Source organism: Lucilia sericata, unplaced genomic scaffold, assembly GCF_015586225.1.
Source record: "Lucilia sericata isolate MDLA Ls3-8-SP2 unplaced genomic scaffold, ASM1558622v1 Contig000313F_arrow, whole genome shotgun sequence".
NCBI classification, from domain to species: domain Eukaryota; kingdom Metazoa; phylum Arthropoda; class Insecta; order Diptera; family Calliphoridae; genus Lucilia; species Lucilia sericata.
The window spans coordinates 186,765-203,143 of record NW_023994337.1 but is presented as its reverse complement, the minus strand read 5'-3'; the positions used below and the strand labels follow the sequence as shown (position 1 = coordinate 203,143).

Below are 16,379 nucleotides of genomic sequence, written 5' to 3'. Positions count from 1 at the left end.
TTAGTTAGTTAGTTAGTAGTTAGTTAGTTAGTTAGTTAGTTAGTTAGTTAGTTAGTTAGTTAGTTAGTTAGTTAGTTAGTTAGTTAGTTAGTAGTTAGTTAGTTAGTTAGTTAGTTAGTTAGTTAGTTAGTAGTAGTTAGTTAGTAGTTAGTTAGTTAGTTAGTTAGTTAGTAGTTAGTTAGTTAGTTAGTAGTTAGTTAGTAGTTAGTTAGTTAGTTAGTTAGTTAGTTAGTTAGTTAGTAGTTAGTTAGTTAGTTAGTTAGTTAGTTAGTTAGTTAGTAGTTAGTTAGTTAGTTAGTTAGTTAGTTAGTTAGTTAGTTAGTTAGTTAGTTAGTTAGTTAGTTAGTTAGTTAGTTAGTTAGTTAGTTAGTTAGTTAGTTAGTTAGTTAGTTAGTTAGTTAGTTAGTTAGTTAGTTAGTTAGTTAGTTAGTTAGTTAGTTAGTTAGTTAGTTAGTTAGTTAGTAGTTAGTTAGTTAGTTAGTAGTTAGTTAGTTAGTAGTTAGTTAGTTAGTTAGTTAGTTAGTTAGTTAGTAGTTAGTTAGTTAGTTAGTTAGTTAGTTAGTAGTAGTTAGTTAGTTAGTTAGTTAGTTAGTTAGTTAGTTAGTTAGTTAGTTAGTTAGTTAGTTAGTTAGTTAGTTAGTTAGTTAGTTAGTTAGTTAGTTAGTTAGTTAGTTAGTAGTTAGTTAGTTAGTTAGTTAGTTAGTTAGTTAGTTAGTTAGTTAGTTAGTTAGTTAGTTAGTAGTAGTTAGTTAGTTAGTTAGTTAGTTAGTTAGTTAGTTAGTTAGTTAGTTAGTTAGTTAGTAGTTAGTTAGTTAGTTAGTTAGTTAGTAGTTAGTTAGTTAGTAGTTAGTTAGTAGTTAGTTAGTTAGTTAGTTAGTTAGTTAGTTAGTTAGTTAGTTAGTTAGTTAGTTAGTTAGTTAGTTAGTTAGTTAGTAGTTAGTTAGTTAGTTAGTTAGTTAGTTAGTTAGTTAGTAGTTAGTTAGTTAGTTAGTTAGTTAGTTAGTAGTTAGTTAGTTAGTTAGTTAGTTAGTTAGTAGTTAGTTAGTTAGTTAGTTAGTAGTTAGTTAGTTAGTTAGTTAGTAGTTAGTTAGTTAACTTTAAAGGATACTTCCACACTTTCAAAACGTCATTGATAAAAATAATCTAATTTGCACTTAGGTCAGATACGATAATTAAATGAAATTTTCAAAACTTGTAAAAGTTTATTAAATATAAATTCAATCCTTTTTGTTCAACTAAAATTTACATATATTACTCACAGAAACAAAGTCTTTTCAAAACCTCCATGAAATAAAAAATTTGCTATGCTTTATTTTATTAATTAAGAAAAAAATGGAAATAAAACCTAAACAGCTAACTCATGTTAAATGTGGCGTTGATATAAATATATGACTTGTCTATTTTTGTCTTCATTCATTAAAATCAGCGACATTAATTTCTAACCACAGGTCTTCACCTGGCGTCGACAACTTAAAATTGTCATTAATCAAATAAAATTGGTTACAAACAAAAACAAAATGAAACACACCAGTCAGCAAAGTCAGTCAGTCTGGCGAAAAAAAGAAACAAATGAAAATGATTATAATGAATTTTTTCTCTTTCTTTGCTTTTGTACATTTAAAAGAAAAATATAATTATAACTTGTGTCATCTCGTCTTTTGGTTTGTATTTTGCCAACAATTTAATCATTGGTTGGTCTCTGCGGCAACATTATGAAAGCAATCATTTGGAGGTTTATTTTCTTTAGTTTTTATTTTTCGTTTATTTATTTTAAATATTAACTACAATTAAATTTTGAAGAAATGAACATGAAAGATGAAACTGATGGTTAAACTAAATCACCTGTCGCCTCAACAAAAAAAAAAGAGCCTTGCAAGAAAAAACGTGTCATAATGTTTAGAAATTGAAATTCTTGATTAATAGTATTTACATAAATAAATGGGATATATAAGTAAAAGCCTTAGGTTATAATGTGAAATGTGCAAACCTATAGAAATACTAATAGTAAAAATATATAATTGTAGACTATAGACTAGACTACAGACCAGACTAAATACTGGACTATAGACTAGATTATAGATTAGACTATATACTAAACTATAGACTAGACTATAGACTAGACTATAAACTAGACTATAGACTGTACTATAGACTAGACAATAGACTAGACTATAGACTAGACTATAAACTAGACTATAGACTATAGACTAGACTATACTATAGACTAGACTATAGACTAGGCTATTGAAAATGCTATGTACCAGACTATGGACTAGGCTATAGACTAAAAAAAAGTATTCTACCCAAAAATTAAAATAATTTATTTTTGCAAAAACTTCATATTATAAATAAAATCTTTAAATTATTTTATATACTTACGACAGATATGACATCAATCGGGACAAGGAAAACTTTATTACAAAACTTATTAAACGCCTGCAGCATACGATGTGATGTAGTGTTTAACAAAATGGAATAAAATTTGTATACAAAAAAAAAATGTCTAAAAACAGTAGTAATGTTATTTTCTTTTTCTACTACCTTCCTAGAAAGCCAGGTTGTCATAGTTGTATACAAAAGAAACATCTTGCTTTTTTGCAATGGCCTTGCTTGTGGGTGCTACATCATCATCGTCATCATCAACCGCTTCTCCATAGTCATCTTTGGCTTTAGCCACCAAATCTCCCTGTAAGTGGGTGCTGTTTGTTAAAGTATTGTTTCCTTTTATTTAATAGTGTTTCTCTGCTGTACAAGTTTATTTTGACCAAAATAACTAACTACATGTTTTTGTTGTCTACCCGGTGTTGTACTATCTTGTTTTCTTCTATTACTTTTTGTTAAAACATTTTTTTATTCGTTTTTGTCAAAATCATGATAATCATTAGTTGTTGTTGTTGCTGTTATTTTGTTGTTTGTTGCAGAGAAGAAAACACCAAATAAAAAATAGTCAAAATACAGAAACATCATCATGTTGAGATTTGTTTAAAATAAAAATAAAATAAATTTCTAATTTGCTACTTTTTTCACTCGTGTTGTACATGTATCAAAACAAATGTTTTCTATCATTTGTTGTTATTGTCGTTGTGGCAACTGAGAATTGTGTTGATAAAACAAATGAGTTTTTTTTTCAGTCATTGATTGTTTCTATTATCAGATTTGTTGTTCATGTGGACAGTGAAGAGATATTAATTAGGAATTTTTGTTAAAATTATAATTTGGTGACTTTGGAATCCCAGTTTCCCAGACGCAGTTCCCTCGGTTTTCATTAAGGATTGATATTAACTTATTGATTAGCCTTAAACCAATCAAACTCCACTTACGTAAGTGATGCAAGAGGCGTGAGGCTAGGAGAAGGAGAACGAAACGAACGAACGAACAACGAACGAACGAACGAACGACGAAGAAACGAACGAACGATACGAACGAACGAACGAAAGAACGAACGAACGAAGAACGAACGAACGAACGAACGAACGAACGGAACGACCGACTCGAACGAACGACGAACGAACGAACGAACGAACGAACGGAACGAACGAACGAACGCAACAACGAAACGAACGAACGAACGAACGAACGAAGAACGAAACGAACGAACGAACGAACGAACGAACGAACGAACGAACGAACGACGAACGAACGAACGAACGAACGAACGAACGAACGAACGAACGAACGAAACGAACGAACGAACGGAACAACGAACAACGAACGCGAACGAACGGAACGAACGAACGAACGAAACGAAACCGAACGAACGAACGAACGAATCGAACGAACTTAGACGAAACGAACGAACGCACGAACGAACGAACGAACGAACGAACGAACGAACGTAACGAACGAACGAACGAACGAACGAACTGAAACGAACGAACGAACGAACGAACGAACGAACGAACGAACGAACGAACGAACGAACGAACGAAACGAACGAACGAAACGAACGACGAAACGAACGAACGAACGAACGAACGAACGAACGAACGAACTAACGAACGAACGAACGAACGAACGAACGAAACGAACGAACGAACGAACGAACGAAACAACGAACGAACGAACGAACGAAAGAACGAACGAAGAAACGAACGAACGAACGAACGAACGAACGAACGAACGAACGAACGACGAACGAACGGAACGAACGACGAACGAACGAACGAACGAACGAACGAACGAACGAACGAAGAACGAACGAACGAAACGAACGAAAACGAAGAACGAACGAACGAACAACGAACGAACGAACGAACGAACGAACGAACGAACGAACGAACGAACGAACGAACGAACGAACGAACAACGAACGAACGAACGAACGAACGAACGAACGAACGAACGAACGAACGAACGAACGAACTAACTAACGAACGAACGAACTAACGAACTAACTAACGAACGAACTAACTAACGAACGAACGAACGAACTAACGAACTAACTAACGAATCGAACGAACTAACTAACTAACTAACTAACTAACTAACTAACTAACTAACTAACTAACTAACTAACTAACTAACTAACTAACTAACTAACTAACTAACTAACGAACTAACTAACTAACTAACTAGCTAACTAACTAACTAACTAACTAACTAACTAACTAACTCAGTGTACATGAACCGCAATAGTAATCAAGAAGAAATTTCTCCCCCAAATGAATACCACCTGCTGCAAATACCCTACTTAAATTAATTTAAATATATTAAGCAATTATTAACATTATTACTTATTTTTATTTTCTATTTATTATTAAAAAAAATATTTGCTCTATTCACTGCCGCATTACAGCTGTAATAATAGACATTGTAAATCTTTTGTGTCTACATTGAGTGCAACATTAAAGAAAGACAGATTTCAAGACACAATATCCAATTACACTGAATTCGAAATAAAAATCGCCAAATAATTGAAATGACTTACGTAGAGCAAAAGGAGTAAAAAAGAAAAAACTAAAATTGCAATAAGAAATAACTTAAAAGCATACAAAAAAAAATATGTAAGTCTGGAGAAAAATATCAAGAGATCGTGATGGGTAGAGGTTGATTTCTTTTTTCTTTAATACAAAGAAATATAGAGTCGTATTGTCAAACTGCAACTGTAAAACACTAGAAAAATGGAGAAGGAATACAAAAAAAACCTACTCCTCTATGGCACACAGCACATTAAGCAGCATTAGCACCAGCAGCTGATCAAAGCGTGTAAAATGCTGCTCGTGGAATATAGTTTCTGGATTTTTTCCTCTTTTTCTATAAATCAAACATTATAGTCTTTTATGGTCTTAATGAATGAATGAACGAACATACCAATACTTACGTATGTACATATGTATGTGTGTTGATAGTGTTTGTTTGTTTTGGTGGCATATAGTGTAGTCATAGTGCAACAATTTGACATGTGTTTAAAAACAGTTTTTGCACTTTTCTCGATATCTTAAGGTATATAAAAACTTTTGTCCGTCTTGCCATGCGATTGACGTTTTTGTAAAGAAATCTTAATATAGTTTTTTTTCTGTTATTTTGGTTTTATTTAGATAAATTGATTTCTGCCTTCTGTTTTTAGTTTTCTTTTGATTTCAATTTTATGTTTTTTTATTTATTTGTTAGTGTTTTAGTTTATTTATTACTTTTGTAAGTTTTTTCCTCCAAAATTTTTTTGTTGAATTCGTGTGCCACTGGACTTGGTCAACAAACGTCACTCAAATTGAGTAGTTTAAAACACTTAGTGGTTTTAAAAACAACAACAAATCAGCAGCAGCAGCAGATCAACCAAACCACCAACCGACCGAACAACAAACAAACAATTTAGGACAAAATTTCAAAATTGTCTTGTATCTTGTATTTTTTCGTTACGAATCTTGTATCGCATTCTATGCAAATCATTGTGGTATTTACTGCGAAATGTTTTAAAGTTTTTTCCTCTCTGTTATAGTTTTTTTTGCGATTTGGTTACAAAATCGTGTTTACACTTTGTCACCCTTTTCTGTCAATAAGATTTATAGTTTTATTTTGAAATTTTGTATAATTTTTTTTTTTTTTTTTTTACTTCTTATAAATAAAATACTTTAGTGTACATGAACAACAAATAAATAAAACACAGAATAAGTGTTTAAAACACTTAAAGACTCTTTGGTAGAAAAATACAACAAAAAGAAATATTTAAACGTGATAGACAGCATGTCCATTATATAGATTAGAGTTATCAGACTTATATAAAGTATTTTAAAATTTCTTGCATTTTTAACATATTTGTTGAAATTTATGTATTAATTTATTTTCTTTTCATTCTCCCTCTGTTTCGTTGCAGCTGTACTTTAATTAAAAACAAATAAATTGTAAATAAATTCCTCTGCCGCAACAATTAATAAATAAAAGTGTGTCTTTTACACCTACAACCTGCCTAAATGATTGGCACCGATGAAATGTCATCCACTGGCATGGATATTAGTGAATCCTTTCGTCCGGAGGATATATCGAAAACAGATTTTTTCGATTTTGTCACAGCACCCGATATGGGTATTGGCCTAGGCGTCAATGTTAATTTACATCATAGTCATCATAATCATCAACAGCAGCAGCAGCAGCAACATCATCATCACCATCATCATACGCCACAGCAGCAACAAACACAACATCAACAGCAGCCACAACCTCCGCTCTCAATGACACAACAACAACAACAGCAACATCATCACAGTAATAATACACATCCTCATCATGCGTCTCAACACCAACATCAACAACAACACACTTCTAGCACGGAACGAACAATGACACATGATGGTGGTGGCGGTGGTGGTAATGGTGGCAATGTTAGTATAGGTACTAGAGGTGGTGACAGTCATAATGATGCTAGTGGTTTAAGTGATGGTAGTTCTGCGAGTACAACAGATCCAACATTACATGGTTATGAGGTAAGTTTATTACATGTAAATATATTTTTAAGCGTTTCAGGTTTATTTCCTACTAACTGCAAGTTCGGAAGTTGCATTAAAATCGGTAGGCTATGAATTAGGGAGGTAGACTCTAAAATAGATTAATACTGGACTATAGACCAGACTATAATTTAGAATTTACTATAGACTAAACTATAGGCAAGACTATAAACTAGACAATAGAATATACTATGAACCAGATATATTAGTTTAGAATTGGCTAGAATAGACCTGACTTGACTATAGACTAGACTATAGACTAGACTATAGACTAGACTAGACTAGACTATAGACTAGACTATAGACTAGACTATAGACTAGACTATAGACTAGACTATAGACTAGACTATAGACTAGACTATAGACTAGACTATAGACTAGACTATAGACTAGACTATAGACTAGACAATAGACTAGACTGCAGACTAGGTGAAACGTATCTTTATGGTAAAATAACTTTTATACTAGAGCCACTCCCTGTCCTAAAGTACCACACACGGAACTAGGTCTATATGGCCTATAGACCAGACTATACACTAGTCTATTGACTAGACAATAGATTAGACTATATACTACACTCTAGACTATGGGCTAGACTATAGACATGAATATAGACTACACTATAGACTAGACTTTACAGTAGAGTCTAGACTATATCAAAGACTATACTATTGACTAGACTATAGAAGAGACTATAGGCTAGACTATAGACTTTAAAATAGACCAGACTATGGACTAAACTATATACTATACTAGACACTAATCTATAGACTAAACTATAGACCAGACTATAGACTACAATAAAGACTAGAGTATAGGCTAGACTATAGACTAGACTCTCTCTTTCCCTTCCTGTGATGAGTAAAGATGTTTGAGCTGTGCAAATATCAGCATAAACCTGTAGTGTATAAATTAGACTGTAGACTAGATTCTAGACTATGGACTAGACAAGAATATATACTACACTATAGACTAGACTATACACTAGAGTATAGACTAGATTAAAGACTAGACTATAGAAGAGTCTATAGGCTAGTCTATAAACTAGGTAATAGACTAGACAATAGACTAAACTGTAAACTTAACTATAAACTAAACTATGGACTAATCTATAGACCAGACTATAGACTAGACTCTCTGTCACTCCCTTCCTGGGATAAGTTAACATGTTTGAACTGTGCCAATAGAACTCTCCCCTCTACAGCTGTATGAATATAAACATTTTTAATGATGTTCCAAAAGGTTAAACGTGTATTTATAGTTCAATAACTTTTAAACTAGAACCAGTCCCTACCCTAAATAACCAGACACGGAACTAGTTTTTTTTTGACAATTTTCTTTCTTCTAGGAAGGTAATCAAACACCCTCTACTAACTCGCGTGGCGACTATTAAAATTAAGCAAACTAGATACAAGTACAATAATTCAAACAAAAGACTTAAAACACAAACCTGCAGTAATTATATACAGATTAAATTTTCGATTAATAGCACCCAACTAATTGAATTTAATTTAGTTTTTATGCAATTTTAAACAGCAAAAACCTGAATTTTTAATTAAATTATTGCAAAATTTTATGTGGTCCTGGTTAATTTATTCTTAAACAACAGTCGCATATTGTATGCTGTTAAGTGTTTATTTTAAAATAATATTTAAAAATATATGAGAAAAAAATTGCATTCGTAATTTCGTATATTCTCACATATAATTACTTTTTTAAAGAGTTTTTTTTTTTTTTTTTTTTTTTTTTGGGAGAAATTTTTTTTGGTTATATTTGTATGAGGGTAATATATCATGACTGCTGCCACAGTATGATGTTTGCAGTTGATTTATGCTGTAGTTTTTGTTTGGCGTATATGAATATTTTAACTTTGAATAAGCGTATGACACTTGACAGTAAAAGCGTGTAATTTTTTGTTATTTACGCATTTAATGTTATTAAATTTAACATCTGTGAGTTTCTAAAACAACTCATGAGATGGCTACACGTGAGCTTAATATATTAATGAGTTTTTGGATTTTTGTTAATTTTACTTAAATGGCAGAAATGGTAGAAATAGTAGACTAAACTTAAGAACCTGTTAAATGTTTAAAATACTTTGTATTTAAGCTTTTGGGGTTGGTATACGGAATAGAGTATGATGTGTTGAAAACATTTATTATAATAATTGTTAAATATATCAATGTTATTGATTTGAAATTGATATTTTGTCTTCAAATTGTACTAACTATAACACTTGTTTTTTTAATATGGCAAGCAAAAAAAAAAAAAACTTATCGAAAATCCCCAGCACGTTTTTAAATAACACCTTGTTAATATAGTTAAAATAGTATATTTCCTAGAGTCACAAAACATTATTTTATATTTGGTATGTTTTAGTCTTTTTAATATTTTTGTCACATGGACTCTATAACAAGTGTTAAACCACAAAAATATGTAACACAATATCAAATGCCTGTTGGCTTAATGGCTGACTGAGTGATAGACCAACTGCAGCCAACTAAAAATCAACCAACTTTAAACAGAAGCCTCTAAATTAGAAACAATAATGATTAAACAACAAAATAATACAAATTTTTGTATGTTTATTACAGACATACTATATACACAGACAAACTAAACAAAATAATGAAATAACTTGAAAATTAAATTTATGCAAGTATTTTCAACAAAATATAAAAAATGAAACTAAGTATTTTTGTGGCAAGTTTTGGAAAATAAAGCACCTGTAGTTTTATGGTATAAAACTAGTATAATGTTTAGTATTAGTGTTTAAAAATATATTTAAATTATTTGGCAATAATTGTAAACTACTTTAATAAAGCATTTTTTTTATAAGCTTTATTATTTTAAAGTTATTTTATTTCTCAATTTCTTAATGATAAATTGAAATATAATGAAAAATATTTTTGTTAAATTTTAATTAAAATGAAATTTTTTTACCAACTTAACAAAATAATGTTAAATGTTTAGTTTCCTGTCTAAAAAAACTAAACTAAATATTTCAATTTATAAACTTTAAATTAAATTAGAGCACATTTGGAATAACAAACCAGCTTGTGCCTTCAGTCTTTTGTTTTAGCAATGAAATTTTTGAAATTCTTTTGTATGTTTGTGACACTATTTGAATTTATAAAAAAAAAAACAAATAAGAATTTAATTGTATTACTTGTCCTAAATAAAATAGAAAATTACATACATAATTGAGACCAAAGAAACAAAGTTATCTCTTTTTTGAGACATAAAATGGTTAATGGGAAAGTAAATAAATCGAAATTACAATAAAATAGTTTAGAAACTATTGATTTTATTGTCTGTACATAACTTCAAGTGAAAAAATGTGGTAGCAACTGGTTGGGGAGAAAATGGGTAAATGACTTTAATAGTTCTTGTGATTTTAAACAAGTAAGAGTGTTATATTCGCCCATGCCGAATCTTATATACCCACCATCATATCATAGTTATTAATGAACTTAGATGTTATCGAAGCAAATTTTCTCATTTATTAGATCTATGCTGGATTTTATCATCATATGTATGTGAAAGAGGGCCTTTAATAAGGGCTTAAGTAAGGACCCTAATATTCCGAAATAAAACTTTAAATTTTTTTGTCCAAAATCTATAACCATTAACTGTTTTTTGTAAGAGTGGTTATATGGAGGGTAGATACAATGGACCTATCCTCATCGGTTTATACAATAATTATTTGTATCGAATTTCATCGCTGTACTCGTATCTTTAATTTAGTTATGAGGTTTAAAGTAATTTTCTGAAGGAAACCGATAATGGGGCGTTGGATCAGTTATCGACCGATTCCCATCAAATTTAGTTGAAAAATTTCAGTTCCTATATAACTACCGTAATTTGGAAAAACTTTTAAGCCATCGATGAGCGTTAAAGTCATTTTCTGAAGTGAATCTTATATAAGGGTCAATATTAGACCGATCTTCATTAACTTTTGTACATAATGTTTCGTAAAGAAGTTGTTTATTCGAATTGCATCGCCTAAGTAGTAATTTTAAGTAACTGATGAGAGTTAAAGTAATTTCACTGAAGTGGTAATTTACTGATATATCTTCATCAAAGTCCGTAGGAAGATTTCAGTTTATGTTTAATTTCATATGCCTACTCGTATTTTAATGCCAGTTATGAGCGTTAAAGGTGCCCTTATATGGGGTTGGGTCAATTATGGACCGATTGGGGGCTAAGCGAAATCGTGGACCGATATTTCCCATTTCCAGTACCAAACAAACTGCATCGATTAAAAGTATCTGTGCAAAATTTCAGCTCGCTAGCTACTTCCATTTGGACTCTATCGTGTTTTCAACAGACGGACAGACAGACAGACAGACAGACAGGCAGACAGACGGACGGACATGGCTAGATCGTCTTAGATTGTAATAAGGACCCAGAATATATATACGTTTATGGGTCTTAGAAGAATATTTCAATGTGTTATAAATATACCACCCATCATTTTTGATGATGGGTATAAAAATCTACATATGAAAACCAAGAATCTCCAAACATTGCTAGATATTCCCCAATTGAAACTTATAGAACCCTTATCGACGTTAAATTAAAATAAAATTTAAATTTAAAATGTATAATAGAATATCACGTGAACACTCCCAATCTTTAATTGTTGTTTAAGTTCAATAAATGAGGTACCATTTGATGACAAAAAGTACACAGATGGAAAGAGAAATATACACGCCTGGTACCACATTGACACCAAACTGTTTATAATCTTTCAATACCATCCGTTGTCAGAGTATATACATACGTACGACAACACTATGTAATGTTGACAACATTGCAATAATTCGTTGTGGAAATCTAAATTTTATGCACATCCGTTTTATAAATGTTAACAAATGTGGTAAGCTCAATATTGACAAACAATCCGTCGTCTATAGTGAGCTTACCACGTTTGTTAAAATTTAGACAAAGTACCGGCAGAGGAAGGACAACGAATGGTTGCAATGTTGACAACGTTGCATTGTCAACATTACATAATGTTGTCGTACGTATGCATATACTTCGACAACGGATGTTATTGAAAAATTATAAACTCTTTGGTGTCAATTTGGTACCAGCGTTTATATTTCTTTTTCCTTTGTGTACCAGAATGTTCTAATTTATAGATTCGGTTTTAAAAAGGTTTTAAATTACTATATATTTGGTCCTAGAAAGGGTTTGGAATGAGTTTGAATTAATATAAATTCCAATATTTATGACCTTTTTTGTACTTTTTCTATCCAAAATTGATGTAATAAAAATATTAATTGAAAAATTTCGTCATCATAATTTCAGCCTTTTAATAAGTATACATACTTACAAACCAATAAATAGAAATTAATATTTTATAAAAAAAGTACCAAAAATAAGTACGATTTGTATCCCTTAAACGTACGAATTCCTCAAAAGTACCAAATTTATATTCGTAGTTTTTCAAAAAGTAACGAATGTGATATAAACTTTACATCCATGTTCAGAGCTATAAAGATACATGAGTTCCAAAAAAAAGTACCAACATATAGTTTTTACCCGCTTACTACTAAAAAGAAACAAGTTTCGTGGTTTTTTAATAAACCACGATGAGTGTAATCTTTTTATTGTATCTGTTTTTGTTTAGGAGAAATTAGGTTACCTATATATTCGAATTTCCAAAAATCCCTCCTAAGTGGATCTACATGACCAAATTTGGATCTACTGTATAAATATCATGGTTTTAGGTTCAGCCGTTTAGGTGTCCGATGCACTTACAGGCGAACAGCTCTTATCTTTGGAAAAATTGCCGCATCTTAGAGGCACTGATGACCGATAGAATGGCAACAAGGGATACATTATCAATGTATACTGGTCGCAATGGAAGGCTATACACAAATATTAGGACACTCCCGATCTCATACCAAAATTTGTTTGGGAACTTAGAATATCATGATCAAGGGCAACATTAGAGTAAATATCAAGCCCAAAATGGGCTTGAGGATCTATAGTGAAAATCCAAGTAACATCAACCTTAGCTTTCAGACAAAAGTCCATTCCATAACGGAATTTGTAAACTCGATTAGAATAAATCAGACAGAAATTAATTTGGGCGATATCAAGTGATAAAGTTATATCTAAGAAGGTACTGGAGTGTATGAGAGCCTTAAACGAATACTCTTCAAGACTTAAGCTTTATATCATGTGGATACCACATTACTCGGGATTAAACGGCAACGAAAGAGCGAATGAACTTCCAATAAAAAAAACGGGATTAGATAAAGTTAACCTGAACATAACTTTTTCATAAAGCCATTAGCAAACAAACTTACAAGTTTTTAAATTAATTAATTTTAAAAACCAAACAACAACTAAATGCAGCTCAGAAACCATATAAAAAAATCTTTAAAAAATTTCAGTAATAAATATCTCTATTAAAATCATAAAACCTAATACAAGTATGAAAACTATAAATCTTAACATAATCCAGAAAATTGACCTTTTTCCAACATCAGGTTTTTACTCTTGTTACAAACAGCACGTGCCCTTGTTTTCATTCATTCATAGATATATCCCCACTCTGCCAACTTCACTTACAGACATGTCAAAAAAAAAATTTTTTTTTTACGTGTCGCCATATGTTTGATTGTCTATATGGTTTTTTTTTTAACAATATTTGCTCCAATTTTCCACAAAGCATTTAAGTTTTGATATTGTTTCTCTAACTGATACAGTTAGTTGTGGCTGGTAACGCGTACCTTCCACTACAATGCAGCTAAAGTGGTAAGTACTTACTCTAAAAATAAAACAAAGAGGGAAAAAAAGTCATGTCGTTTCTATATAAAGATAACGTGCCTTTAGGTTACGTGTATGATTTTATTGACATGATCAGTAACTGAAAAAAAGAGAAACAAAAAAATACTTACAATAACCACTGAAAGATCATGTTATTGTCCACATGGTGGTGGTAACGTTTTTTTATATCTCGTTTTTTTTCTATTTTATTTGAAGTTTTAGAAATGCAATTTCTATGACATGTTGTAATACACGTTTAAAATGCCTTTCTTTTTGTTAGTGTTTTGTTTTAATGGAAGAAAATTTCCTTTGATATTTCGTTTCGTTTCAAACTTTTTTTTGTTACCTCAAACACATGTCAATTGGTAGCGATTAAGTTAGATCGTTAGCTGGGTCTATTCGAATATATTAATGTTTTTCTACAATAAGATGACATTTAACATGACAGGTACATTTGTTGTTTAATACAATAATTTCGTTTACGAAAATTGCGTTGATTTTGTTTAACTTAATCTGTTAAATTTTTAAATTTAACTACAACCACACATACACAGTTAAACATTTTTATAAAATCTCTTTTTTATTACTATCTTTTTCAGTTTTGGTCTACAGACAAGGAGCACACTTCTACCATCTTTGAAGATTTAGATCGTTACTGCTGGCAGCAACAATCAAACAACACTGCCTCTACCAATAATTCCTCAGCCTCTGTAATGCATCATTCATCACCTGCCCCGACATTGAATCCCCTACACACGAGTTCGGTGAATCCTACGTCACCGCATAATCATCATTCGCCCGCAACACCTGTAACCACACCCACTTCGTTGACCTCAACACCTGTGCCACAAACACAACTGAATAGTGATGGTACCATTTCGAATATCATCTCTACCGATGGCCAAATTTATACACTGACAGTATTAAACGGTAATGAACCATGGTTAAAACGAGATTCGGATGCTCACCTTAATAGCACCTTAGATTTAGACAGTCTATTGGGTACATTTCCGGGTTATATTAAATCAGAATATCCTTATGATGATAGTGGTTTTAGTACGGACGGTTGTAAGGATGTGAATAGTGATGCCACAAATGTTATGAATAGTAGTAGTGGTGGTGGCAATGCCCCTGGTCTTGTCAATAACCAACGTTTACCTTCTTTACTTAACACTATTTCGGTGACGAGTAGTGGGACGGGAGCTGGTAGCGGAAATGTCTCAAATGCAAATGATAGTGTTTCAACAGCTTTAAGTATTGGCCAACAATTGGATCAGTTTCATAATAACAATAATGATTGGCATATGACGGATAATAATAATGAGCAGGTAAGTTGATGAAAATTAATCAGTTAATATATATATTAACTAGAATTGAACTAGAACTGAACTAGAACTGAACTAGAACTGAACTAGAACTGAACTAGAACTGAACTAGAACTGAACTAGAACTGAACTAGAACTGAACTAGAACTGAACTAGAACTGAACTAGAACTGAACTAGAACTGAACTAGAACTGAACTAGAACTGAACTAGAACTGAACTAGAACTGAACGAGAACTGAACTAGAACTGAACTAGAACTGAACTGAACTGAACTGAACTAGAACTGAACTAGAACTGACTAGAACTGAACTAGAACTGAACTAGAACTGAACTAGAACTGAAACTAGAACTGAACTAGAACTGAACTAGAACTGAACTAGAACTGAACTAGAACTGAACTAGAACTGAACTAGAACTGAACTAGAACTGACTAGAACTGAACTAGAACTGAAACTAGAACTGAACTAGAACTATGAACTAGAACTGAACTAGAACTGAACTAGAACTGAACTAGAACTGAACTAGAACTGAACTAGAACTGAACTAGAACTGAACTAGAACTGAACTAGAACTGAACTAGAACTGAACTAGAACTGAACTAGAACTGAACTAGAACTGAACTAGAACTGAACTAGAACTAGAACTGAACTAGAACTGAACTAGAACTGAACTAGAAACTGAACTAGAACTGAACTAGAACTGAACTAGAACTGAACTAGAACTGAACTAGAACTGAACTAGAACTGAACTAGAAAGAACTGAACTAGAACTGAACTAGAACTGAACTAGAACTGAACTAGAACTGAACTAGAACTGAACTAGAACTGAACTAGAACTGAACTAGAACTGAACTAGAACTGAACTAGAACTGAACTAGAACTGAACTAGAACTGAACTAGAACTGAACTAGAACTGAACTAGAACTGAACTAGAACTGAACTAGAAACTGAACTAGAACTGAACTAGAACTGAACTAGAACTGAACTAGAACTGAACTAGAACTGAACTAGAACTGAACTAGAACTGAACTAGAACTGAACTAGAACTGAACTAGAACTGAACTAGAACTGAACTAGAACTGAACTAGAACTGAACTAGAACTGAACTAGAACTGAACTCGAACTGAACTAGAACTGAACTAGAACTGAACTCGAACTGAACTCGAACTGAACTAGAACTGAACTAGAACTGAACTAGAACTGAACTAGAAGAACTAGAACTGAACTAGAACTGAACTAGAACTGAACTGAACTAGAACTGAACTAGAACTGAACTAGAACTGAACTAGAACTGAACTAGAACTGAACTAGAACTGAACTAGAACTGAACT

The 16,379-nt window shown here is 31.8% G+C and overlaps 1 protein-coding gene across 1 annotated transcript in view; it reads left to right on the top strand.

Annotated features, from left to right (window-relative positions):
• The window catches only part of LOC119603589 (hybrid signal transduction histidine kinase A), a 60,713-nt gene that overhangs the window by 41,875 nt on the left and 2,459 nt on the right, over positions 1-16,379 (top strand). The window contains exons 2-3 of the mRNA XM_037955647.1: positions 6,311-6,917; positions 14,324-15,052. Coding sequence (XP_037811575.1) covers positions 6,408-6,917; positions 14,324-15,052 — 1,239 coding nt within the window. The 5' untranslated portion in view covers positions 6,311-6,407. The remainder of the gene's footprint in view (positions 1-6,310; positions 6,918-14,323; positions 15,053-16,379) is intronic.